The sequence below is a fragment of the Bubalus kerabau genome, chromosome 4, assembly GCF_029407905.1.
Source record: "Bubalus kerabau isolate K-KA32 ecotype Philippines breed swamp buffalo chromosome 4, PCC_UOA_SB_1v2, whole genome shotgun sequence".
Lineage (NCBI taxonomy): Eukaryota > Metazoa > Chordata > Mammalia > Artiodactyla > Bovidae > Bubalus > Bubalus kerabau.
Window position 1 is genome coordinate 162,933,476 of NC_073627.1, and position 27,887 is coordinate 162,961,362.

General features: G+C 45.4%; 1 protein-coding gene across 1 annotated transcript; it reads left to right on the forward strand.

Moving 5' to 3' along the window:
- Positions 1 to 256: 256 nt before the first annotated feature.
- LOC129651037 (tumor necrosis factor receptor superfamily member 10D-like) lies at positions 257 to 27,882 on the forward strand. Its single transcript, XM_055579767.1, has 4 exons — positions 257 to 495; positions 26,542 to 26,641; positions 27,266 to 27,379; positions 27,779 to 27,882. The coding sequence occupies exons 1-4, from the start codon at positions 325 to 327 to the stop codon at positions 27,880 to 27,882; spliced, it is 489 nt and encodes a 162-aa protein (XP_055435742.1). The 5' UTR covers positions 257 to 324.
- The last annotated feature ends 5 nt before the right edge of the window (positions 27,883 to 27,887 follow it).

Consider the following 27,887-nt stretch of genomic DNA (forward strand, 5'->3'; position numbering starts at 1 on the left):
ATGGGGTCAGCAAAGTGTGGAACACGACTGAGCGACTGAGCACGCACAGGCTGCGTTCAACTCGCCGTCTAGAGAGAGAGACGGAGATTCTTATTTTTCCTGCACATCCTGAGTAAGACAAGGCGGGGCCACCTCTGCCTGCTTTCTCTGAAAGCGTGAGTACAGTGCGCGGGAGCGGCGGTATACAGAGGAGCTCCGCGGCGGCATACAGAGGAGCTCCGCGGCGGCATACAGAGGAGCTCCGCGGCGGCATACAGAGGAGCTCCGACGTCTGGCCATCAGAGGCGGGTTTCCAAGTTCCACGGACGACCGTGAAGATTCCTCATGACTGTGCCTGCCATCAACCTGCGGGGACCTCGACAGCGAACGCTGCCCGACCGCAAGCGGCAGCGGGGACGGAAGGCACCGGCCTCCTCGAGCGCCGGTGCAGGGCGCCCCGGTGGCCCCAAACTTCGGTTCGGGTACCTCGTCTTCGTCATGGGTGTCGTGTTGTGGGTGAGTACCACCGCGGGTACCACTCCGGAACGCGCGCCGGGTGGCCGGTAAATGGCGGCGGGAAAAGACCCGGCGGTGTGCATGCCCGGGTCAGCTGCGGCCGGGGCATATCCGAGCGAGATCTACCGTGGGCTGCATGCGGGGAAGGAGCAGGTTCAGGGCCTGGCGGGACCGACCCGGGCCCAGAGGGAGAAGAGCCTGTGTTCTCCGTCCCGGTCCTAGGCTTGTCTGGCTGTCCCAGAAGTAAATTCCAAAGGAAAAAGAATGGAAAACTCTTTTGCAAGCTTCTCCGCTCCCCTTCCTTCCCCTCTCCTCCCTCCCGTGTCCCTTCTTCTTTTTCCTCTCCCCTCCTCTTTTTTGTTGAGATTCTAGAATATGCTCATCGCATCTATTCTTCCCCTCGATTTGTACAGAAAAGTAGCTTTCCCACCCTCCCTTGCATTCAGCACCCCTTCTGGGCTGCTGTCAGTCATTTTGCAAATTCCTTCCACTTTCTTCCGCAGCAACCCACAGGGCTTACAGGGTAAATCCCCAGTCATCAGGCGACTAGCCTCAGGGGCTCTGTCTAGTTTAGGAGGAAAGGGTCTGAAGATGTTCTTTTGATTTCTGTTTTGAGTCTGAAACAGGTGTGGCATGCATCCTGAAAAAACTATTTAATGGCTGCCCTGAACTCCAGGCGGAAGGGTCTACTGTTAACCTAGCTGTCTTTTTACTTGTAAAAACAACCCCACAGCCACACAAATCTTAGAAGAAACAGGTCTCAGAGCACAGGAAGACCTTGAGAACAAGTCTGACACTATGGCTTTGTCACAGCTGATGAGGTTTAGAGTAAAAGAGAAACCCTGTATGATGTTACTTACACGTTACTTACACTTGCACGTGCAATAGAAAAATTACAACAAACTAGTGAGTAACACACAAAAAAGAAGCAGACTCAGGGATACAGAGAAAACCTGGTGGTTACCAGTGAGGAGAGGGAAGCAGGGAGGGGCAAGATAGGGATGAGGGGAAAAGAAGAGTTATTGTGAGATTATATGAAATCCTGTGTGTGAATCGCTTGAAAATTGTAAAGCACTATAGAATTTAAAGAATCTTTTGTTCAAAAAAAACCAAAACAAAACAAACAAAAAAACGAAACGGTGCAGCTTTTAGGGCCCATTTGTCCCCAGGGAGGAAAGAGTAGTGTTGTTTTGGGTGACCTATCAAGGGATAGTGAAAATCAAGCTCGACCCTAAAACAGTTACATCAGCTCCGGGAAGTCACATGGGAACACAGCAAGGTCCAACTAGACTCTGCAAACCCAGCTAACAGTATTGCATCACTTGCGGGAAGTAAGTGGTAAGAAGCACGAAAGGAAATCCCCACTCGGGACTCAGCTCTAACTTCACCAGCTTGGTAGCTGTGGACAAATTGCTGAGCCGAACTGAAGACACTTCCACGACCCATCCTCCGTTCTCAGTTCCTTTCTTTCAATTGGCCAAGGCTCAAAGGCTGCAGGAATCTTAGTTCCCAACCTAGGATCCAGCCTTGACCCCCGCAGTGAAAGTGCGGCACCCTAACCACTGGACCGCCAGGGAAGTTCTCTCGTTTCCCTCTCTCTTTTGTCCCACGCTGCTGCTCCACCGCAGCCCTCCTGTCTCCCTCCTCTCTCTCTCTCTCTCTCACACCCCCAACCCACTCTCCACACACACACACCACAAGTCTGTGAGTGGCAAAGTCTCACATCTCCACCGCACCTGGTGCACCCCAGTGTTTGTCTCTCAAACAGCCCGAAATGGACATTACACACCAGGAAGCCTGCTCCTCGTCCATCCCAGCCCCACCCCCCCACCCCCCACTCCCGTTACTTTGACTTCGTTCTTGTCTGTGATCCTGGCACTGTGGGACTTTTCCCTCCATGTCCACACCTGTTCTCTGCCACTGGGAGTCTTGTCCCATCTGCCTTGCAGCCCTTCCAGGCTCTTTTCACCTTGGTGACTTTACGGGAATCGCTGTCTCTGCCTCAGGTTCCTGTGGCCAGAACTGCCCTGAGGAAAGCAAGGACCTCGCCTTGTCCCCAGTGCCCCACAGCCCCTGCACAGGGCTACTCAGCAGGCTGCAGACAGGACTCCCCCTGAATGCGTGGGTGGTGTGGGTTCTAAGATGCCTGCACTAATGTTAGTGTTGTGTCCTGCTCTGAGGGGCATGGAGGGTATTGATCTGGGTGGTGGGAAATGTGACCGGCAAGCTGGGGACAGAATAGAGATAACTGAATGTCAATGTTGAAGGATTGCCCAGGTCCATAGAAGACTATTTCAAGTTTTCATCTGATTACATTGCTAGTCAAGAATGATCTCTAGAAAAGGACTCCAAAATTTGAATATTAAGCGACATCCTTCAAATCATTATGGTTCTTAGATGAAATCAAAAGAATATTTTTTTTGAATTTAAAAACAAATAGTAATGAATACATACTAAGTGGAAACTTGTGAAAAGCTGCTAACACAGTGCTTAAACTGCAGTTTTCAATTAAAGTGTGCTACCGCTGCTGCTGCTGCTAAGTCGCTTCAGTCATGTCCGACTCTGTGCGACTCCATAGACGGCAGCCCACCAGGCTCCCCCATCCCTGGGATTCTCCAGGCAAGAACCCTGGAGTGGGTTGCCATTTCCTTCTCCAATGCATGAAAGTGAAAAGTGAAAGTGAAGTCACTCAGTCGTGTCCGACTCTTTAGTGACCCCATGGACTGCAGCCTACCAGGCTCCTCCGTCCATGGGATTTTCCAGGCAAGAGTACTGGAGTGGGGTGCCATCACCTTCTCGGAATTAAAGTGTGAGTGCATGCTAAGTCACTTCAGTTGTGTCCTAGCCTTTGTAACCCTATGGACTGTAGCTCGCCATGCTCCTCTGTCCAAGGGATTCTCCAGGCAAGAATGGAGTGGGTTGTTGTGTCCTCCCCCTGGGAATCTTCCCGACCCAGGGACTGAACCCACATCTCTTTAAGTCTCTTGCATTGGCAGGTGGGTTCTTTACCACTGGTGCCACCTGGGAAGCTCTTCCAATTAAAGATGTTCTATTAAAAAGAATAGGGGGTTGGGAGAAGTGGGGAGTAAAATTTTTTTAAAGTAAAGAAAAAAAAGCGACCTGAAGATTCACATTTTTAAATCACCATAAAATAAGTGTAAATTAAACTCAGAAGAATAGGGAAAAAATAATAATATGAGTAGAAATCAATGAAATAGAATACAAATAATGAAAGGAATTGACAAACCAAGTGTTGATTCTCTGAAATGATTAACAAAATTAACAAACCAAATTTTAAAAGAAAAAAGGCCAAAAAAACAAAAAATACCAATATCAACAATTAACGATAAGATATTATAACAAACTCTGCAGCCATAGAAAGGACAATAAGGGGAACTTAGGAATAATTTAATGTCAAATAAATTTGACAACTTGAATAAAATGGACAAATTCCTTGAGAATACTACTTAGCAAAACAGATACAAGATGAAAAGAAAATCTGATTAATCCTATATCTTTTTATGAATTAGAATTCATCACTTAAAATCTTACAGCAATGAAAACTGCAGGCCCATGTAGTTTCATTGAGGAATTCTATAAATATTCATAGAAAAAAATAATATCAGTCTTATACAAATTCTTTCAGAAAATATGAACAGGCAACAGTTCTTCACTGTTTTATAAAGCCAGCACAACCCTGGTATCTAAAACTTACAATGACATTACCAAAAAAAAAAAAATACTGACTAACATCTATTATACACGCAAAAATCCTTCATTAAGGAACTTCCCTGGTGGTCCAGTGGTTAAGACTCTCCCTTTCCAATACAGGGCTTCCCTGGTGACTCAGATGGTAAAGAATCTGCCTGCAGTGGGGGAGACCCAGAGTTGATCCCTGGGTTGGGAAGATGCCTTGGAGAAGGGAATGGGTACCCACTCCATTATTCTTGCCTGGAAAATTCCATGGACAGGGGAGCCTGGCTGGCTACAGTCCATGGGATCGCAAAGCTGGACACAGCTGAGCGACTAACACTTTCACTTGCATAGTTTGAAAGCAAGAAGCAAGATGCCACCAGCCTTCCTCATCTTTTCTAAAAAATTACTTTGGCTCTTCAGAGTCTTTTATGGTTCTGTAAAAAGTTTAATTCTTTGTCCTATTTCTGTGAAAAGTGCCATTGAAATTTTGATAAAAATTGCATCGAATCTATAGATTTCTATGGGTATATGGACATTTAAAAATATTGATTATTCAAATCCATAAGCATGGACTACTTTTCCATTTATTTGTGCAGTTTTCAATGTACAGGTCTTTGACCTCCTTGGCTAAATTTATTCAACTTCTTCATAGGAATTTTATTTTTTTGATGCCACTGTAAATTAGATTGTTTTCTTATTTCTCTTTCTGCTGGTTTGTTCTTCATGTAAAGAAATGCACCATATGTTTTCATATTGATGTTTATATCCTGTAACTATACTGGCTTCATTTATTAGTCTTAAGAGGTTTTTTTTCAATGGAGTGTTTAGCATTTTCTATACATAATATCATGTCACCTGCAAAATGTGACACTTTTAGTTCCTCCTTTCCAAGTTGGATGCTTATTTCTTTTTCTTACCTAATCGCTCTGGCTGGGACTTCTAATACTATGTTAAATAAAGATGACAAAAGTGAGTGTCTTTATCTTGTTCCTGATCTTAGAGGAGATAATTTCAGTTTTTCACTATGGAATGTGGTGTTTGCTGTGGCCTTGTCACATAGGGTTTTATTTGTTGAGGTGTATTTCCTCTATGTCTGCTTTGTTGAGAGTTTTATCATAAATCAATATTGAATTTGTCAAATGCTTTTTTTGTACCCATTGAGATGATCATATGATTTTTGTTCTTCATTTTACTAATGTGGTATATCACATTGACTGTGATTTTTTTTTTTTTGATTTGTAAATTTTGAACCATAGTTTGCATCCTTAGAATAAATCCCACTGATTATGTTGTGTGGTCCTTTTAATGTATTGTTGAATTCAGCTTTCTAAAATTTTGTTGATGACTTTTGCATTTGTGTTCATCAAGAATATTGGCCTGTAAATTTCTTTGTGTGTGTATGTGGCTGACTTCCAGTCAACCTGAATCTAGGCACTGAGATCTTCCCCTTTGGGATAGTGTTACTGCAAGTGTGTGTGTGGGTCTGGCTGCTCTCTGCCCAAAAGCCAATAAGCAGGCCAGGTTGGGGGTAAGGAAAGTTTGCTTTATTTCAGATGCTTACAACTGGGGGGCGAGAGTGGTGAACATCTCTCCGAAGGCCGACTCCCCGCCCCCACCGGCAACCTGTGGGCAAGAGCTTTTATAGACAGAAGTGAGGAGGGAGCCACATACAGAAACAGCAGAGTCAGCTCTGATAGTCATCTTCAAATTGATCATCGGTGGTCTGACCAGCATCATCTTGATTGTTTTAGGTACAGTTCCAGGGTCCATTTGTTTCCATTTCTCTGAGGCCAGTTCTTGGAATTGTGGCAGCTCATATCCTGGGCACAGTCTGGTCATCATGTAGTTAACTTCCCCACTTGGGGTTTCAGTATCTGTAAGACAGCTCACCATGAAGATGCTCAACATCACTCATTATCAGAGAAATGCAAATCAAAACCACAGTGAGGTACCATCTCACACAGATCACAATGGCTGCTATCAAAAAGTCCACAAACAGTAAATGCTGGCGAGGGTGTGGAGAAAAGGGAACCCTCTTACACTGTTGGTGGGAATGCAAACTAGTACAGCCACTATGGAGAACAGGGTGGAGATTCCTTTAAAAACTGGAAATCGAACTGCCATATGACCCAGCAATCCCACTGCTGGGCATACACACCAAGGAAACCAGAATTGAAATAAACATGTGTACTCGAATGTTCATCGCAGCACGGTTTACAATAGCTAGGTCATGGAAGCAACCTAGATGTCCATCAGCAGATGAATGGATAAGAAAGCTGTGGTACACAATGGAATCTTACTCAGCTATTAAAAAGAGTGCATTTGAATCAGTTCTAATGAGGTGGATGAAACTGGATCCTATTATACAGAGTGAAGTAAGTCAGAAAGAAAAACACCAGTACAGTATACTAATGCATGTATATGGAATTTAGAAAGATGGTAACGATAACCTGTATGGGAGACAGCAAAAGAGACACAGATATAAAGAACAGACTTTTGGACTCTGTGGGAGAAGATGAGGGTGGGATGATTTGAGAGAATAGCATTGAAACATGTATATTATCATAGTTAACTAGATCTCCAGTCTCGGTTCGATGCATGAGACAGGGTGCTCAGGGCCGGTGCACTGGGATGACCCCGAGAGATGGGATGGGGAAGGAGGTGAGAGGGGGTTCAGGATGAGGAACACATGTACACCCACGGCTGATTCATGTCAATGTATGGCAAAAACCACTACAATATTGTAATTAGCCTCCAATTAAATTAATTAAAAAAAAAAAAGACAGCTCACAGGATATGGCTCAGAATATTATCTATAGCCCTTGAGAAAGAAAGAAAGATCCTTGACTAAGCTTAATGACTACATTATTATTATTTGGTCTCCTTTGACTATTTTCTTTAGTTTCTGCATTTCTCACTTCTTTGATGAAACTTATTCTTGGACTGAAGTTTTCCATAGGCAAGAGGCAGGCAAAGGACGTAGTCGGGGGAGGGGCAAGGACCATAGTGTCCTGCTCCGTTGCAATAGGACAGGTCTTGGCACATGCTCAACTACTGGGAACTCTTAAAAAATATAGTAGGCTGCTTCAACAATCCCAAGAGTTTGAGAGATGACTAAGAGCAGGCTGAATGAAAAATTCATTTCTTACACAAGGCAACTCCTTCAAGACTGGGAGAGAGGGGGTTTCATCTACTGTATAGAAAGAAACACAGAGATCAAGCAAAATGAAGAAACAGAGAAACCTGTTCCAAGTCACTAAATGCGATAAAGCCTTAGGAAGAAGCCTTAATGAAATGGAGATAAATAATTTAGTTGATAAAGAGTTCAAAGTAATGGTCATAAAGAAGCTTGCTGAACTGGGGAGAAGAATGGATGAACACAGTGAGAACTTCAACAAAGAGATGGGAAATATAAGAAATTGTCAAATAGAAGCCACAGAGCTGAAACATACAATAACTGACCTGAAAAACAATAGAAGGGTTCAGCAGCAGACTAGGTAAAGTAAAGAAAGGATCAGTCATCTCAAAGACAAAGCAGTGGAAACTTCCCTGGTGGCCCAGGGGTTAAGACTGCAGCTTACAATGAAGGGGAAAGTGAAAGTGAAAGTCGCTCAGTCCTGTCTGACTATTTGCGACCCCATGGACTGTGTGGATCACGATAAACTGTGGAAAATTCTGAAAGAGATGGGACTACCAGACCACCTGACCTGCCTCTTGAGAAACTGTATGCAGGTCAGGAAGCAACAGTTAGAACTGGACATGGAACAACAGACTGGTTCCAAATAGGAAAAGAGTAAGTCAAGGCTGTATATTGTCACCCTGCTTATTTAACTTCTATGCAGAGTACATCATGAGAAAAGCTGGGCTGGAAGAAGCACAAGCTGGCATCAAGATTGCCTGGAGAAATATCAATAACCTCAGATATGCAGATGACACCACCCTTATGGCAGAAAGTGAAGAGGAACGAAGAAGCCTCTTGATAAAAGTGAAAGAGGAGAGTGAAAAAGTTGGCTTAAAGCTCAACATTCAGAAAGCGAAGATCATGGCATCTGGTCCCATCACTTCATGGGAAATAGATGGGGAAACAGTGTCAGACTTTATTTTTTGGGGCTCCAAAATCACTGCAGATGGTGATTGCAGCCATGAAATTAAAAGACACTTACTCCTTGGAAGGAAAGTTATGACCAACCTAGATAGCATATTGAAAAGCAGAGACATTACTTAGCCAACAAAGTCCGTCTAGTCAAGGCTATGGTTTTTCCAGTAGTCATGTATGGATGTGAGAGTTGGACTGTGAAGAAAGCTGAGCACCAAAGAATTGATGCCTTTGAACTGTGGTGTCGGAGAAGACTCTTAAGAGTCCCATGGACTGCAAGGAGATCCAACCAGTCCATCCTAAAGGAGATCAGTCCTGGGTGTTCTTGGGAAGGACTGATGCTAAAGCTGAATCTCCAGTACTTTGGCCACCTTATGCGAAGATTTGACTCATTGGAAAAGACTCTGATGCTGGGAGGTATTGGGGGCAGGAGGAGAAGGGGATGAGATGGCTGGATGGCATCACTGACTCCATGGACATGAGTTTGAGTGAACTCCGGGAGTTGGTGATGGACAGGGAGGCCTGGCGTGTTGCAATACATGGGATCGCAAAGAGTTGGTCACAACTGAGCGACTGAACTGAACTGGACTATACAGTCCATGAAATTCTCCAGGCCAGAATGCTGGAATGGGTAGCCGTTCCCTTCTCCAGGGGATTCTCTCAACCCAAGGATCAAACCCAGGTCTCCCGCATTGCAGGCGGATCCTTTACCAGATGAGCCATCAGGAAAGCCCAAGATTATTGGAGTGGGTAGCCTATCCCTTCTCTAGCAGATCTTCCCGACCCAGAAATTGAACTGAGGTCCCCTGCGCTGCAAGTGGATTCTTTACCAGCTGAGCTACCAGAAAGCAATGCAGAAGATGTAGGTTCAGTCCCTGGTCAGGAAACTGAGGTCCCATATGCCACAGTGCAACTAAGCGCACGCTGCGACTGCTGAGCTCACACACCACAACCTGAGAGTCCATGCACTGCAACAAAAGAGCCACGTGACAAAACTAAGACCTGATGCAACCAAATAAATAGACAAATATATATTTTTCAAAATGTTTTAAAAAAAGACAAAGCAGTGGAACTTGCCCAGTCAGAACATCAGAGAAGAAAAAGAATGAAATCAAGTGAAGATAGCTTCAGGAACTTATGGGACAACATTAAAGGACATTATAGGGCAATACTACATTATAGGGCTCCAAAGGAGAACTAGAAAGGGGCAGAAAACTTATTTGATTAAATAATGGCTGAAAACTTACATAATGTGGGGAAGGAATCAGACATCTAGATACAGGAAGCTCAGAAAGTTCCAAATAAGGGCCTTAAAGAGATCCTTGCTGCTACTGCTGCTGCTGCCTTAAAGAGATCCTTACTAAGACACATTATAATTAAAATGTCAAAAGTTAAAGATAATGGAGAGAATATTAAAAACAGCAAGAGAAAAACAACTTGTTACATACAAGGGAACCCCCATAAGGCTATCAACAGACTTTTCAGCACAAAAATTGCAAGTCAGAAGGGAGTGGCACAATATATTCAAAATGCTAAAAGGAAAAAAACCTCTAACCAGTAATACTCTACATGGCAAAGTGATTATTCATTAATCGAAGAGAGAGAAACAGTTTTCCAGACAGCTGGCCCTAAAGAATGGTCAAGAGTGGTAAAGAACTCGCCTGCCAATTCAGGAGACTCGGGAGATGCAGGTTCCATCCCTGGGTGGGGAAGATCCTCTGGAGGAGGACATGGCAACTCACTCCAGTGTTCTCTCCTGGAAAATTCCACGGGCAGAGGAGCCTGGTGGGCTCCAAAAAGTCGCACATGACTGAGCACATTATGGTTATGGTTACCAAACAAAAGCTAAAGGAGTTAATCACTAAACTGGCCTTAAAACAGATGTTAAAAAAATTTTTTTTAAGCTGAAAATAAAAGCCATTAAATAATAACAAGAACAGATAAGAAAGAATAAATCTCACTGGAAGGTAAATATTTAGTAACAGTACTGGTTTGATTACTTATAAAGCTAATATGAAGCTTAAAGACAAAAGCAGTAAAAATAACTATGATTACAATAATTAACAAAGGAATATTCAAGAAGAAAAGATGTGAAAAGTGACATCAAAAATGTACAATGTTGGGGGTAGGAGACTAAAAATGATGAGCTTTAGCATGGGATCGCACTTGTTATCAACTTAAAATAGACTGTTATAGATATAAGTTGTCATATGTAGGGCTTCCTGGGTAGCTCAGCTGGTAAAGACTCCCCTGCAATGCAGGAGACTCTGATTCAATTCCTGGGTTGGGAGGTTCCCCTGGAGAAGGGACAGGCTACCCACTTCAGTATTCTTGGGCTTCACGAAACAAACCCTATAGTTAATACACAAAAGATCAATGTCTTTTAAAACCTGAGGATAGTTCCTTAACATTTGATCCTGTAATCTGATTTTTTGTTTGTTTGCACTATGTATAATGCTTATTTGTAAAAGTGTGTGTGTGAGTGTGTGTATGTGTGTGTGAACTGCTTGAGGAGGGAGAGGGAGTCTCCTCATGGGCCAGGGTACCTGATTCTTGGTCCACACACTTGACATTGCTCCGGGGGTATAGGCCATGGCCACGAGCTTCCTCTCAGGGCACCTGGGTACAGACACAGGGATGACGTAGAAGACCCATCAGGGACAGCTGGCTGGATGAGGAGAAGGAAGGGGCAACCTCCTGTCCCAGGTCTCCTGACAAGACAGTGGAGAGGGGACAGGCTCCTGCTGTCTGCAGGTCAGGATCCCTTCACTCCCCCTCATTGGGCGGGAAGAGGATCCAGGCTTGTGCCCTGCAGCCCCCAGGCTCCTGCTGAGTGTTCAGAGCTGTCCTTGCAGGGCCTCTGCAAGGCCCACCCTGGCCTCCCTGGGCTGCAGGGGGAGTCCTGTGAGGGGAGGCCTCATCTAGGTCAAGGGTCACAAGGGTGTGGGCACAAGCTGAGCTTCATGCTTCAGTCAAGCTTTAAATACGAGGCCCTCGCGTCCTCCACCTGTTGACTCTTCCTGCCAACCTCAGCCAACACTGGAGTGTCAGAGGACTGCGAATTACTATTGACCTTCAAGTCCCTAAATAGGAAAGATTCAGGTGCTACTGGGGAACAGGGCTGGGTGTGAGGCCAGTCAAGTTGGCTCAGGGTTTTATAGGAACCTTGAAGGAGCACACTCGTGGCCTCATTATGACTTCTGTCTGCTGTCAGCACCTTTGGTCTTTCTAGGCGCCTTCTTGCTTACAAAAACAATTAAAGATTATATTTAGGACTCAATAGGTATAAAGATGAATATACCTGAGACTGAACTCTATGCAAATAGTTTTGTATGATTTCAAGATTTTTAAAAAAATTGGAGTATAATTGCTTTACAATATTGTATTATTTTCTGCTGTACAATGAAATGAATCAGCTATATGTATACACATAGCCCTCCCTCTTGGACCTCCCCAATCCTCTAGGTCATCACAGAGAATGAAGCTGAATTCCCTGTGGTATACAGCAGGTTCCCACTAGTTACTTATTTAACACGTGGTGGTGTATATATGTCAATCCCAATCTCCCAGTTCATCCCATCCCTCCGTCCCCCACCTCCGCCTCCGTCCCGTGTCCAGATGTGTGTCCTCTACATCTGTGTCTCTCTTCCTGCCCTGCAATAGGTTCATCTGTACCATTTCTCTAGATTCTACAAACATACTGAAAAATTTTTCGTGGGCCACTGATGGGATCATGGGCTCTAACCTGCAGCCTGCTGTGCCCAGTGGAGAAGCTAGCTTGGCCTAAGGGGAAATGTGTTGAAGAGGTGTGGGGATGGACACTGCAAGGGGCAGTGTGGGGCCACACAGTCGGATGAGGAGGGGCCTCTGCAGCCTCAGAAGACCCCACCAGCATGGGAAAGCCTGGGGGCGGTTGGGGCTCTATAGGAAGAGGGGAGAAAATGGGGTACAGGGAAGCTCAGGAGTTTCCCTGGTGGCTCAGATGGTAAACAGTCTGTCTGCCACCCGGGAGACCCAGGTTTCATCCCTGGGTCGGGAAAATCCCCTGAGAAAGGAATGATCCCCTGATCCCCTGGAGAAGGCAGTGGCTACCCACTCCAGTATTCTTGCCTGGAGAATCCCATGGATAGAGGATCCTGGCAGGCTACAGTCCATGGGTTCGCAAACAGTTGGACATGACTTAGTGACTAAACAACAACAATCAATATAAAACATTGCTGGACTTTTTTTTCTTAAATACTGTCTTTGAAATTCAGAATGTATTTTTCACTTGCAACACATCTTGATTCAGAGAAGCTGTTTGAAGTGCTCCATTCCCATAAGGACCTGGTGATTACTCTATTGAACAGCACCACCTGGGCCTCTAGAACTTAGAGAAGGAAGTCCTAATTCTGGTTCTCAAGGAGCTCCTAGTCATTAAGAGACACAAAGAGGCACAGAAAAAATACAGTGATGAGGGAAGAGCCTTCAAACAAAGCTCATGCCATTGGGCCCTGGCGGGAAAACAAGAGGAAAAATGGGTCCGACCTGTAGCGAGTCAAACAGTGACCCACAGGAAGGGGCTCTGTGATCTGGAACTGAGCTGAAGACGTGGAAGAGCTGTCACAACCCGGGACCCCATGGCCCTAGGCTTGACCTTCACCTCCCGGGCTCTCCTCCTTCAGATGACCTCAGTCTTCCTTGCAGGATCTGTCTCTCTCATGTAATTCATATTTATTAATAATTAAGATGCTCTTAAAAAAACCCAACCTTTAAAACCTTTCCTTAATAATGTGTTATGGTGATGACACTTCCTATTAATGATAAAAAATTCACTCTTCAATAATGATGATACAGCAACTAGGATGCCTTCTGAAAAAGAATGATGTTTCTTCCTTATGCTCTTCTTATTGGATAATTAAAAGTAGGTGGATCAATGAATGAATTGTAATATATGAAACCAGAAGAGTACTGCAAAAATATGAGAAAAAATGTCTTACCACTTTGGAGAGGGGAAGAACTTCTTCAGTATGAAAACAAATTATAAAACTTGCCCAAAGCTATATAAAAATTAAGAAGAAAGCCAAAGGGAAGAAATCATGACAAAGATAAAAACAAACTAGAAAAAAAGTACTCAGAACACAAATCACACTTAGAAATGTAATTTCCTTAATCTGTAAGGATTCATAATAAACTGAAAGAAGATCAACGGGAAAATAGTCGACTTGAACAACATTATAAAACAATTAGACCAACAGACATCTATTGAATACTCCAGTCAATAACAAAATACATTCTTCTCAAGTGTGCATGGAACATTCTCCAGAATAAACCATATACTAGCTCATAAAACAAATATCAATATATTTAAAAGGAGAGCCATAATAGAACACATACCCTCCCACCACAATGGAATGAAATTAGAAATCACAAACAGGAAGGAATTGGGGAACTTCACAGCTATGATAAAATTTAAACAACACACTTTCAAATAACCAATTAGTCAAAGAAGATATCAAAAAAGAAATTGTAAAATCTTTTAAGATGAATGAAATTGAAGATACCATATACCAACACTTATGGGATATAGCTAAAGCAGCTGAAAACTTAGAAAGAAATTTATGCCTATAAATGACTGCATTCAGGAAGAAGAAAAATCTCAAATCAATAACCTAATACTATTCAGTGACACACTAGAAAATGAAGAACATACTAAAGGTAAAGTAAACAGAGGAAGGAAATAGTACAGATTAGAACAGAAAGTAATGAAACTAAAGCTAGAAAAGCAACAGAGTCCATGCTGATGAGCGTGTGGTGGACCTTGTGGGGCCCTGGCCCTTCTGCTTGCCCAGGACTGCAGTAGAAACAGGAAAAGGCCGTTCTGGTCCCATCTTGTGCCCCAAGAGGAAGTGGTAAAGGAGGGAGATCAGGTTCATGGAGGGGAAGGGAGCCAGCTGTGGTAGACTGGTTGCTCTAAGAGATGTTATGTTACTTATCACCTGTCTTGTTTTCACTAGCTGTCAATATATTCCTGAAACCTAAAGCAGGCAGCACAGAGCGGGTGCTCCTATGGTTGTTGAATGATTGAATAAAGGCTGCATGTATTCCACTGTGTGGTGGTTATAATATTTAGTAATAATCCTCCTAAAACTAAACATTTCTGATTTTTTTCAAAATTATTACATTGAATATATTTGAAAATAAAACCATATATGTTTTCTGATGACGTTAGTAGGTGACTTTCTAGAAGAGTAGAATCTGGGTCAACCCACGAAGCATATTTTGTATTTGTAAATATACAAGTGTATTTTTACTGTAACCCAGCTACACACACACTTGGGCACAGGTGCATCCAGCTTTGGTTCCTAGAATTCAGTAGCTTTGATCTGATGCTGTGGGTCTTTCTTTGTTTTATTTTCTTAACTGTGAAAAAAAATTTCATATGATCCATTTATTTATTTATATTTTTGGCTGCGGTAGGTCTTCATTGCCGCACGCGGGCTTGTTCTAGTTGCAGTGAGCAGGGGCTGCTCTTCAGTGCAGTGCCCAGGTTTCTCATTGCAGTGGCTTCTCTTATTAGGGAGCATGGGCGCCGGGCACGCAGCCTCAGTAGTTCCAGCACTTGGGCTCATTAGTTGCCGTTCGAGGGCTCTAGAGCTCTGGCTCAGTAGTTGTGGTGCATGGGCTTAGTCGTTCCACAGCATATGAGATCTTCCTGCACCAGAGATCGAGCCTGTGTCCCCTGCATTGGCAGGCAGATTCTTATCCATTGTGCTCCCAGGGAAGTCCTAAATTAAGTTTTAAGAAAAGAATGAGGTTGGATCCTAGTTTCATGTAGAAATTCTTATCATTGTGGATGCAGCCTCCTGTTTTGAGATGGTTTCAAAAAATCAAAATTGGTACTTAATTTTATCTTTTCACCTTCCCTGGAGACTATCGCATGCTTTCATTTCCTTATTTAGACTACTGATAACGGTGCAAAGCATCTCCGCACTTGTTGAATAACTATTACTTCCGTTTTCCTAAGTGCCCTCATATATAGTCCTCATTTGAGTCACATATATCCTGGGATGGAGTGCCTGTCCTGATGGGGTGGGTGGGAAAGGACTACTGGGGCAGAAGAGACTGTGTGGGGTGCTGGGAGTGTTCTGTGTCTTGACTGGGTGATGGCTACTCAGCTGCATACAGTTATCAAAGCTGGAGCAGATACTTAAGGAGTGCGGATTACTGCAGGGAATGGTCTGTAAAAATAGAAACTATGAAAAGGAATCAACACAAAATTGTAGGGCTGAAAAGTCAAATAGCTGAAGTGAAAAATCCACACTACACGTGTTTAACTGTGCAATTGACCTGTAGAAGAAAGGAAAAGAACACAGGACAGATAGCCTCTGCATGTGCATTTCCTAAAGAAAGCACCGAGTCCCTGGTTTATCTCTTCTCCTAGAAAGGGAAACAATTGGAGATCCCTTTGAAGAGTTTGTTGATATTATCAAACAATACAAGAAATAGCTAATTATCCACTAGCTAGAAGAGACTCGTGTATTCATGAATCCATGACCTAAATACATAACTTTATATAAAAAGAAGCATGTGTGTACTTTCCTCCCCCTCCTTGCAGTCTCCTCTGGAGAAGCTGTGAGTGGCACAGGGGCAGGGGTGTATGTTCTTGCTGGGTGATTCACTCCTTCCTTCCCCTCTTTATGCGTGCATGGGTGTGTCTCCTGCTCTGACTCAAGATTTCCAGGCACCAGATTGGAGACTGGAATTCAGCCTCTCCTCCGTCCATCTCCTCCCTGCCCTTCCCCTGGGAAAGGGGCCCCAGCCGGGCCTGACTCCCCACAGCCTGCCCCAGTGGTGTCTCTGGGTTGCACCTGGGCCTGCTAGGCTCCTGGAGGTGCAGACTGGCTGTGACAGCTGTCAGGAAGGTATCTTGCTTGCTGGGGTCCTTCTGTGGCCCCTCACTTGTGAGCCTCCTGCCACTCCGGGGCCACCTTCTCTTTCTGTCCCCACTGGCCTTTCTGTATCCTTCTCAGTAGGCCTGGTGACTCAGCCCTGCAACCTCACAGAGACCCGTTTTTTTTGTTTTTTTTTTTTCCTCTCGTGGACCTTAGGGCCTAGCTGTTCTCCCTTTTGAGTTGCTGGGAGGCTCCACAGTCAGGTTTCTGTCCCCTTCCCAAAGCCAAGGTGCTGAGTACAGAGCTGTATCCACTCCCAGGGGCTGCCCTTCTGCCCCTGCCCATTGGCCCCTCTGCCTCACCCTGAAGCCATGGGAGCACAACCTGCTGTTTTAATCCCCCACAGTCCTCCAGTGCCATCTGTCCTCTGCTCCACAGTCTGCTCCTGCTCATTTATCCCCGCTTTCCTCCAAACCAGCACCAGATGTCCTGTGACAGCTCACAGTAGGAAACTCCCATCCTCCAGCTCTGTACCTTTTTTCCTGACATTTCACTTTTTCCCCAATCTCCCCACCCCAACATGGACACTACATCTCCTGTGGGGCTGTCTCTGACAGGAAGATAACCGTGAGAAGAGAAGTGCATTCCCAAGATGGCATGTAACTGTTGTTATGTTGGAGCCCTTCAACCACCCTTTCTCCCAAAAACCTCAATCACCAGCATCCTGAGAGCCAAGAACTTGTGAATATATTTGAAAATAGATTATATTAGATTCTTGATCATCTTCTTACTAGAACATGAGGCTTCCTAGAAGAAATAGAATATCTGGGTTAACCTAGAGTGGTATTTTTTTCTACACACACAAATACCCACGCACTGTTTTGGTTCTTACCAAGAGTTTGTTCATTTCGGTCTGGAGATTGGGGGAGCTATGATGTCAGGGTTGCTCACAATTGATTCCGTGTACTTGTTCTGCCCCATGATGGAGAAAAGTCAGGCCCAGGACTGGAGTTGAGAAGTCAGAGGGTTTTATGTTTGGGCCGGGACAGGGGCAGGTCTGTACAGAGCTCTTCAGAATTCTGCAGGTGAATGAGGGCTGACCCTGGCAGAGTGTTCACACCTTCAGAGGGAGCATGAGATCCTCAGAGGGGGAATGTCATCACCGTAGGGAGGGAAGACCCCGTGGAAGGGAAGTGGTCCAGACAAAGCTCACCCGCATCCTGTATGCCCTGGTCTGTAGCGGAAAGCAGGGACCTGCATTTCCTGGCTTCCCTGGTGGCTTAGATGGTAAAAAATCTGTCTGCAATGCAGGAGACCTGGGTTCAATGCCTGCGTCAGGAAGATCCCCTGGAGGAGGGAAAGGCAACCCACTCCAGTATTCTTGACTGGGAAATCCCATAGACAGAGGAGCCTTGCAGGCTATAGTCCATAGGGTCGCAAAGAGTTGAGCAAGATTGCAACTAACACTAACGGTTATAGAAAATAAACATACCATTATGGCAACACTCAGATAATACATAAAGGTTCCTATGAGCAATCTCTCTCCAGCACTGTCCTGTTTGGCTCTTGACTGCAGCTAAGGACAGGGAGAAATCGCCCATGAAAAGATGCCCCAAAAAGGTGATGGGGTGACACATGACATCACCCATACCATTCTCAACTTCCCCAGGAGAAAGAGTAATGGCGGTTACAATGACTTCTCCCTCCAAAGCGCATGCATTCTGGTGTCTTCTTGTGTCCTTCCTCAAAAGGGGAGGATCCCACAAGTGACTGGGCTTTTGAAAGCTTAACTCCTTCACAAGAGAGCTCTGAGAGAAGCCTAGTGGTATTTGAATCTTGTTTGACATTTTTTGATTGTAACAAAAGGGCAATAAGAAGTACCCTTTGCTGATCAAGAGGTGTCTTCCTTATCTGGAAGTGCTCTGAGTGGCATAATTCACAGGAAATCTGAAAACTTTTCCCCTAAGATCAGGAAAAAGACAAGGATGCCCCACTGACAACTTTTATCCACATAGTACTGCAAGTCCTAGCCAGAGGAATTAGGCAAGGAAAAGAGGCATCCAAATAGGAAACCAAGAAGTAAAACTGTCACTATTCTCAGATACATGATATTATATATAGAAAACCCTCAAGACTCCATCAAAAACTCTTAGAATAAATGAATTCAATAAAGCTACAGGATACAAAATCAGCATGAAAAAACCTATTGTATTTCTTTATATTAATAATAAACCAGCAGAAAGAGAAATTAAGGAAATAATGTCATTTACAGTTGCATCAAAAAGAATAAAATTTCTAGGAATAGATTTAACCAAGGAGGTGAAAGATATGCATATTGAAAAGAGGACATTGAAGAAGACACATCTGTGACAACATGGATGGGCCTTGAGGGCATTATGCTAAGTGAAATAAACAGGACAGAGAAAGCAACTACAATATAATCTCTATTATATGTGAAATCTTAAAGAAAAATCAAGCTCAGAGATACAGGGAAGAAATTGATAGCTGCCAGAAGTAGGAGGCAGCAGGGTGGGGTGGGAGAAATGGGTGAAGAGGATCAAAAGGCAAAAAGAAAAGGAAAAAGGACTGGATGTAAACTGAGAGTTAACAGACTCAAGAGAGTGCATGGCTGCAGGCTTTAGCACAGGGACGGGGGAGGGTTTTGGGGGGCTGGTTAAAATGTCTCTTGCTTGCTCTTGGTTCTCAGTGTCATGGTAGGTGATGAGGCTGGGGGTTCACAGGACCTCCACCCGCCCGAGTCATCAGTTGCATCCAATCTGCCTTGGGTTCTCTCTGGCAGCTCCCCTCCCCAGGACCAGCTTAGACTCCCCTCTCCCCTAGTTGGACTGTTACCAAAAGACCTGCCTCAGGCCTCAGGGGTCAGGGGACAAAGTGTACATTTTTTTTTTTTTTAATTTTTAAATTAAAAACAAAACACGGGGATTCCCCGGTGTCCAGTGGTTAGGACTCTGTGCTTCCACTGCAGGGGCACAAGTTTGCTCCCTGTTCATGGAGCTAAGTTCCCACATGCCATAAGGCAGCCAAAAAATAAAATGAAACAAACAAAAATCTTTCTCCGACTTCCCTGGTGGTCCAGGGGTTAAGAGTCTGCTTGGCAAAGCAGGGACAGGGATTCGATCCCTGCTCCGAGAAGATTCCATATGCTTTGAGGCAACTAAGCTTCTGCACCACAACTTCTGAAGCCTGCGCTCTAGAGCCTGTACTCCACAACCAGAGAAGCCTCGGCAATAAGAAGCCTGCCCACCAGGACCAGAGAGCAGCCCCTGCTCTCCGCAACTAGAGAACAGCCAGTGCGCAGCAATGAAGACCTGGCACAGCCAGAAATAAATTAATTAATTAAAAAAATTTTTCCAAACAAAACCCCAAATTTTCCTCAAGTCACACAGGGATTTATTGACTCTGGATGATCAGAACTCAGAGCTCTTAGTGGACATGTTGGTATTCTGGTCCACAATTAAAAAAAAGAAAAAAACAATCCAATACAGGGTCTGGCGGGGGGCACTGCTGTGACAAACAACACATACAAACGCTCTTCCCCACCCTGGGCCCCCACCAGGCTTCTGAGGGGGTCAACTTCGAGAACACCTCCCAGGGCTGCCCAGCAGCCCAAGACAGATACCCTTGTTTCCAGTCTGTGACATTCTGACAGGAAGCAGGCCTGTGGTGCTTCCTGTCCAGAAAGCAAAGGCAGAGAGGGATTTAACTCCTTTTGGAACCAGGCTCACCTGTGAGTAGATTATTCCTTTCAGTGGAAGAGGTTTTCATAATAAGGGTTCCTTTCTCTTTTATGTTGCATGACTAAATCTGAAAGGTGCTGTAACAGACTTTGATGGAACCTTTTTTTAAAAAGCAAACTATTTGTACTTGCCTTGCTGTCGTAAGTACTCACACCCTCGTAGGATAGAGAGCCCAGCACCAGTGAAGTATGGGGGACAGACTTGGGCTCGTGAACAGCAGTATGGAGTCCATGGGAAGAGCTCACACATATCAGAGACCCTCTGGGAGGTGAGAGGAAGAGTAGAAGAAGATACTGGGAACCCTGAGGAGTGAATGCTACCTTTTTAGGTACCATCAAAGGCAGTATGCTACCTTTTTAAAAATAGATTTTATTTAAATGCCAGTATTTATTGATTTGTCTGCCTTGGGTCTTTGTTTCAGCAGGGGGGATCTTCCTTCCATCCTGTGGGTTTCTTTCCTTGTAGTGCATGCACTCTCTAGTTGTGGAGGGCAGGACTCAGTAGTTGGGGGTGTGCCAGCTCAGTAGCTTGAGGCATGTGGGATTTTCGGGGAAGGCGATGGCACCCCGCTCCAGTACTCTTGCCTAGAAAATCCCATGGACGGAGGAGCCTGGTAGGCTGCAGTCCATGGGGTCGCAAAGAGTTGGACACGACTGAGCGACTTCACTTTCAGTTTTCACTTTCATGCACTGGAGAAGGAAATGGCAACCCACTCCAGTGTTCTTGCCTGGAGAATCCAATGGACGGGGGAGCCTAGTGGGCTGCCATCTATGGGGTCGCACAGAGTTGGACACGACTGAAGCGACTTAGCAGCATCAGGGGTCAAACTGGAGATCCCTGCATTGGAAGGCAGATTATTAACCACTGAAGCACCAGGGAAATCCTGATTTGGTAACTTGTTGATCCTGGCAAACTAGGGAGATGGGACAGTCCAGGGTGACCTGGACCCTTCCCTGAGCCTGATGATAGGAAGTGCTGCATTGCCTCAATGTGAATGGTGAGCCCAGTTTGTGAAATCAGAGACATTCAGAGTTGTTAACATAAAATAGGACTTGGTGGATGTATTCATCTGCAAATAAAGTGTTTCAACTACATAGTCACAGCCAGGCCACCTTCTTTCTCCTGGATGCCACTTATATTGGGGCAGGGAGTTATTCACCAGACTCCAAAATGTTCTGTTGGGTAGAACTGCAGGTTTATAAAATAAAAGTGACAAAAGTAAACTTATAAACCGTGTTAATGATACTTCAGATCTTTGAAAAGTAGAGTTCACAACAGGAAAATACGGTGTGTATCCTTTGCCTTTGGGGGCTTCCCTGGTGACTCAGTGGTAAAGAATCCACCTGCCAACGCAGGAGACTTGAGTTCCATCCTTGGGTCGGGAAGATCCCCTGGAGAAGTGAATGGCAACCCACTCCAGTATTCTTACATGGGAAATCCCATGGACAGAGGAGCCTGGCGGGCCACAGTACATGGGCTCGCAAAAGAGTTGGCCATGACTTAGCAACTAAACAACAATTCTTTGCCTTTAAATAAATACTTACTTATAATTCTGTAGTAAAGTGATTATTAACACTATTTATATGAGATAGGCCCAGGGCAAAAAGGTTCACCAGGTCTGTCTCATTTCCTAAGTACTTAAATCTCAGAAAGTGCAAGTGAGTCTGGCAACCTACTCATTTTTCTAACAATTCAAGATTTCTTAGTTGACCCATCACTCCCCTACAGTACAGTACAGGGCACCTCTTGGATCTCCTTCTTGGCTGTCCATGTTCTCTGGCCTCCTTGGGGCCCTGGTCAATGAAGGGCGGGGCGGGGAGGAGCAGAAGCTGGGAGTGGGCAGAAGGCAGTAGTTAGAAGACAGGTGGTTCATTCCTTTTTTCAACCCGTGGGGCATTAGGACCTGGCTGAAACGCAGATTCTGAGTCTCTCCGGCACGTGGGAGGTGCCCTGCCCCCGCCTCCCAAAGGCACGGACCTGCCTGGTGCTGAATGAAAAACCGGGTCACATGCTGTTCGCTGGCGGAAATGCCCCTTTTGGTAAAGCCCGGGCTCCTCTCCTGAGCCACGCGTGATTGGTTGGAAGCAAGCACTGGCTCATTCGCTACCGCGGGTGACGCGATCCCAGGGCGGGGTGGTATAAAAGTAGAGGCACGCTCAGATTAAACAGCAGAGCTCCCCTCCGCGCAGCTCGCAGGGGTAATCTCGCGCCCCACGAAACACACTTTCATTTCTGATGGCTCTGGAGGCTGTCACCCCGCGGCAACCTGGACAGCGAACGCTCCCCGACCGCACCGTGCAGCGGGGACAGAGGGCAGCGGCCGCCTCGAGCTCCCGGGCAGGGTGCACCCAGGGCCCCAGGCCTCGACTCCGGGGCCCCTGGGCTCTCATCTTCACCGTCTTGGGTGTCTTGCTGTTGGTGAGTTCCCGCCGCGAGTCCTGGCTCCAAAAGGCGCTCTTGGTGGCCCGGAAAAGGCCCGGGCGCGCCTGGCTGGGCAAATCCTGGCAGGACCCGCCCGGCCAAGTCCAATACGCGGCGTGTTGGTGGGGGGCGCTAGAGTACGGATCCCTGGCGTCTACTTGCTGCCTGGAAGATCTGGCTCCTTGGAGAACCTGACCTCTGGATTGGCTCCAGGCCCAGCGAGCATCAGATCGTCATTTCTTTCCTTTCCCTTCCCTTTTCCCTCTGCCGACCCTCCTCACTCTTTTCTCTCTCTTTTGCTATTTTGCACTGCATGTATCTTCTAAAACCTGTCCTTTGTAAATCATTAAGTGTAGGCTCCATCTTCCCCCCTCCACTTGCCTTAAGCACCCTTAACATTTCCTTTTCTCTGAAAGGAGAACAACTTCAAAATTGCTTCCAGCTCCTTACACTTTATGAATAGAAACCACCAATCAACTCAGCTTGGGTCAGATTCTCACCACTTTCTTTCAGAGGGGAGTTGGAGGCTCTGGGTGTGGTTCAGCGCTGCTGCTGCTGCTGCTGCTAAGTCGCTTCACTCCTGTCCAACTCTGTGCGACCCCATAGACGGCAGCCCACCAGGCTTTCCCGTCCCTGAGTGTGCATTTTTAAGAAACTCACCATGGGGAAAAATGTGCACACTTGGCACCGCTTTCTTGCATTGTTTGAGGCTCTTTTCAAAGCTGCTTAGAGGGTCAAAGAAAAAAAAAAATTAAGGGTCTAACAAAGTTACAGAAATCGTGAAAATATGCATCTTTCATTGAACAAATTAGTACCAAAAATCTGGAAAGAAATAGCATTTTGTATTCACAAGAAGTCTAGAATTCGTTTTTAAAGTATCGGTTTGTAATAGGTAGGACTCATGTTGAACACTACTTGATGAATGGGTCTGGGTGCCATGTCAAGTATCCAGGGTAGCCATGTGCATTGTCTGTTGGGTAACTCCTTAGAAGTGGAATTGCTGGGTCAGTGGGTTAGATGATTTTACACTTTTGCCTAGATAATGACAAACTGTTCTCCCAAAGAAGACTGGACCATTTTAAGTCACACCAGGAATCCACAACGGTGCCCTATTTCCCTGCACCCTTGCACACTGAGCTCAAACAGTAAAGGATCTGCCTGTGATGCAGGAGACCAGGGTTCGATCCCTGGGTTGGGAAGTTCCTATGGAGAAGGGAATGGCAATCCACTCCAGTACTCTTGCCTGGAGAATTCCACAGACAGAGAAGCCTGGCGGGCTACAGTCCATGGGATTGCAAAGAGTCGGAGACACTGAGCGACTAACGCACGCAGGCACTTGCACACTGAACTTTAACACTTTCCCAGTCTAAGAAGTAAAGATGGGGCACCATAGTGTCATAGTTTTGATTCTTCCATTCCAGTAGAGTGTTTCAAGGATCCATGAGATTGCTGAGACTGGGAGTGGATAACCAGGAGACCCCAGGTTAGGACATAGGGGAGGGCACAAAAATTCAGACAATAAAAGAGCTAACAAAAATCTTTACACAAATTCTTTCGGACAATAGGAGTTCTTCACTAGTTCTTCTAAGGCCAACATAACCCTAATACCTAAACCTAACAGAAACATTTGAAAAGAAGAAAAAATACTTTTAAATACCCTTCCTAAAAACAGAGGCAAAATTCCTTTACAAAGCAAATAGTTAACTAAATTCTAGATCTTTAAAAACTATGGCAGAAACCATCACATAAAGTAACTATCCTCTAATTAAAAATTTAAAACACACACACACAAACCAGTGTAAAGGAGAAAAGCTGTATGAACAGCTTAACAGATGCAGAAAAAGAATTTGAACTGACACTTAACCCCCTGTAATGAAAAGGGGAAAGTGTTAGTTGCTCAATCGTGTCCCAACAATTTGCAACCCCATGGACTGTAGCCTGCCAGGCTCATCTGTCCATGGAATTCTCTAGGCAAGAATACTGGAGTGGATTGCCATTCCCTTCTCCAGGGCATCTTCCTGACGCAGGGATTGAACCTGGGTCTCCTGCATTGCAGGCAGATTCTTTACTGTCAGAAAAAAGTCTCATTTTATCAGGGTAGAAAGGACCTTCCTCCATATGATGAAGGCCACTCCCTCTTGGAGTCACATTAGAGACTAGAATAACTGAGGAAGGGGCATGAGGGAATGTGTTGAAGCAAGCTAATTTCCATGATCTAGATAGAGGGTTTGGATTTCCCAAGTGTATGCATTAAAAAAAAAAAAAAAAAAGAAAACTCTTTGAATGGTACCCTTAAGATTGTGCATGTCTTTCTTTGGAAATCTTAACATTGAAGTAAACTGTAAAGAAATATTGAGCTCGAGTTACTGACATAATGTCGATGTATTAAGAGTTGCAGATATGAATTTCATCATAAAAATAAGACACTTAGAATGGCCAGAGGGGGATGGATAGAGAAAGAAATATGTGATACACCTAAGTTACAGAACTTAGGTGCTGAGCATGTAAGAGTTTAGTGAATGAATCTTAGAACTTTGTTGGATGTTTGAAACTGTTCGTAACAAAACAATGAGGGAGAGAGTCTGTGAGAGGAGAACCAGGGAAGAAAGGAAGGCATAGGATTGTGAGGGCCGGGAAAGGAGAGTCCACCAATTTGGGGTGACTCAGAGGAGGCCCAGACTGGGGAAGGGATGATTAGGGGACACATATGAGCTTAGCTGTCCCCAAATACTTAACAGGTGGCATTTTATCTTGTTTAGATCCAGGCAGTTGAACTGGGCTCAACATAAGCTGTTTCCACTTCAACTTTGTTTTTCTTTCTTTTTTTTCCTCTTCATGTCACTTTCTACTTTAAATCACTCCCAGATTAAGTTACAAAACTATACAAAACCCTTTGTTTCCTGTATCATCTGAAACATAGCTGCTGACATGACAGATCCCATGACTGGACACTTGAATATATATTTCCCACAAATGAGGACAGTCTTCCCCCAAATGACAATACAATCCTGAACATCAGAACACTATCATCAACACATTAATCCTGGTGGAAGCCTCAGGCTCCAGTGATTTCAGACTGGCCCCATTGTGTCATTTTTAGCACAGCTGCTAACTGCTGCTGCTAAGTCGCTTCAGTCGTGTCCGACTCTGTGCGACCCCATAGACGGCAGCCCATCAGGCTCCCCCGTCCCTAGGGTTCTCCAGGCAAGAACACTGGAATGGGTTGCCATTTCCTTCTCCAATGCATGAAAGCGAAAAGTGAAAGTGAAGTCGCTCAGTCGTGTCTGACTGTTAGCGACCCCATGGACTGCAGCCCACCAGGCTCCTCCATCCATGGGATTTTCCAGGCAGGAGTACTGGAGTGGGGTGCCATTGCCTTCTCTGTTTTAGCACAGAGACTTGGCTAAAAGCCCTGTATTGCTATTTCTTCTTTCTCCATGTGATTCTGGTATTTTGTGGAACACTGACAGCTTCCTTTTGGGGACCGCTTGTTGGATTAAAGCCACAAATCCATTACTCAGTATGTGATTCTATATCCTGATTATGAAAAATTGTATGCATGACAGAACCCTCATTTGTGAAAATGTGTGTGTGTGTGTGTGTGCATGCACATGTGAGAAAGAAAGAGAGAGCCTGAGAGTATTCACACATATGGTCAAATAGAAGTCAAGACACAAAATAATGGATGTTTTCTCTAATCAAGGGGATCTCTATGGTTTCTGTATTCTTATAAAAAAAATTTTCCTTGCCCATACTTTCTGGGCTTCCCAGGTGGTGCTAGTGGTAAAGAACCAGCCTGCCAACACAGGAGATGCAAGAGACTGAAGTTTGATCCCTGGGTCGGGAAGATCCCCTGGAGGAGGAAATGGCAGCTCACTCCAAAATTCCTGCTGGGAGAATCCCATGGACAGAGGAGCCTGATGGGCTACAGTCCATGGGGTTGCAAAGAGTTGGACGTATCTGAGCACATACTTTCTGGAATAAACATATTTTAAGAGGAAGGAATACAGGGGAAAATTAAATGTACGTTACTTGCTGGCACAAAAGGCCAAAGAACAAATATGAATGAGAGTTCAGAGCTGGGAAGAAAGGTCCCAGTTCTGTTTCATTTGCAGGTAGTGGTCAAGGAAATGGGGGGTGGATCCTAGAAGGGGTGAGAGTGTGGAAGCCACTCATGCCTGTCCCTGCTTTGTCTCCATAGGTCAAACCTGCTTCAGCCATGTCTGTAAGGAAGGATGAAATTCACCAGCAGTCATCAGCCCCACTGGAACGGAGCCCCCAGCAGAACTTATGTCCACCAGGTAGATTCTAAGACTGGTCTCCAACCCTTGTCTTCATGTCTGTGTATTTATTTTTGGCTGTGCTGAGGCTTTGTTGCTGCACGGGCTCTCTCTGGTTGTGGAGAGTGGGGCCTGCTCTCCAGTTGCGGTACTTGAGCTTCTCCCTGGGGGGCTTCTCCTGCTGCAGAGCACAGGCTCTCGGGTGCATGGGCTGCAGTAGTTGCAGCCTGTGTGCTCAGTGGTTGTGGCTCCCGAGCTGTAGAGTGCAGGCTCAGTATTTGTGACACGTGGGCTTAGCTGCTCTGCAGCAGGTGGGATCTTCCCAGACCAGGGATCGAACCCATGTATTCTGCATAGGCAGGCAGATTCTTTACCACTGAGCCACCAGGGAAGCCCCTGACCTTTCTTTTTACTGTTTAATGTGCCAGCTATGAGTGTGACTTGGATGTGTGGCTTGTAATATATTTCTGTTGGCAGTGCTGGTCTAGGGTATGTGGTAGATGAAGAATCAAAAGATGAGAGCCCGGTTGAGGAGAGTTCCCCTTGTGGATTCCACAGATGGCCAAAAGAGGCCTCCGCAGCCACACTGCCAGCCTCAGGGAATCCTGCGGGGATTTTCTCACCAGTTTTTCCCTTCCTTCCCAGGATTCTATATGGAAGAAGCCATTGGAGGTTGTGCCCCATGCACCGATGGGATAGACTACACCAGTCATTCAAACACCCTCCCTTCTTGCTTACCTTGCACGACTTGCAAATCAGGTACAGAGCCTGTGGTCCCCCATGCCTGCAGTTAGAGTGCTGGGTGACGAGATGGGATTTAAATGGGACGAGGAGTCAGAGACCTGATTTCCAGCCCAGCTAAGTCTTCATCCTGTCTTAGGTCAGTAGAATAATGAAAACAGAAGTTATTTGCATAACGCATGCCAACTGGTAGGGAAGTCTTTCAGAACATCAGCTGGAAAGAGGAGAATAACGTGTCCCTTGATGGAGGGGGCTGGATGGTAAGAGTGCAGAAGGCCTGGGGGAGTGGGGCAGGGCTGGGTTTGAGCTGTGTGATGTGTCTGATCCTGGGCCAGGCTCCTGCAAGCGCCATGCCCTCTGCTCTGGGGTCTCAGCCTCTCTCAGCCTTCATGACCTGAGGTCCCTCTGCCTCTCCAGCAGGCATCACCCGTTGGGACATCACCCAAGGTTTCCTCTCCATCCACAGCATCTCAGATTACACCTCACCCCAGCCCACTTCTTGCTCCTCATTTGTGATCTAAAACAT

What these genes read in the sequence shown, in the direction of transcription:
- LOC129651037 (XM_055579767.1), top strand. Translation starts at nt 325, where the DNA reads ATGACTGTGCCTGCCATCAACCTGCGGGGACCTCGACAGCGAACGCTG. An exon ending in GCAGAACTTATGTCCACCAG is followed by an intron (nt 26,642 to 27,265) that starts GTAGATTCTAAG and finishes CTTCCTTCCCAG; the next exon opens with GATTCTATATGGAAGAAGCC. An exon ending in TTGCACGACTTGCAAATCAG is followed by an intron (nt 27,380 to 27,778) that starts GTACAGAGCCTG and finishes CTGCCTCTCCAG; the next exon opens with CAGGCATCACCCGTTGGGAC.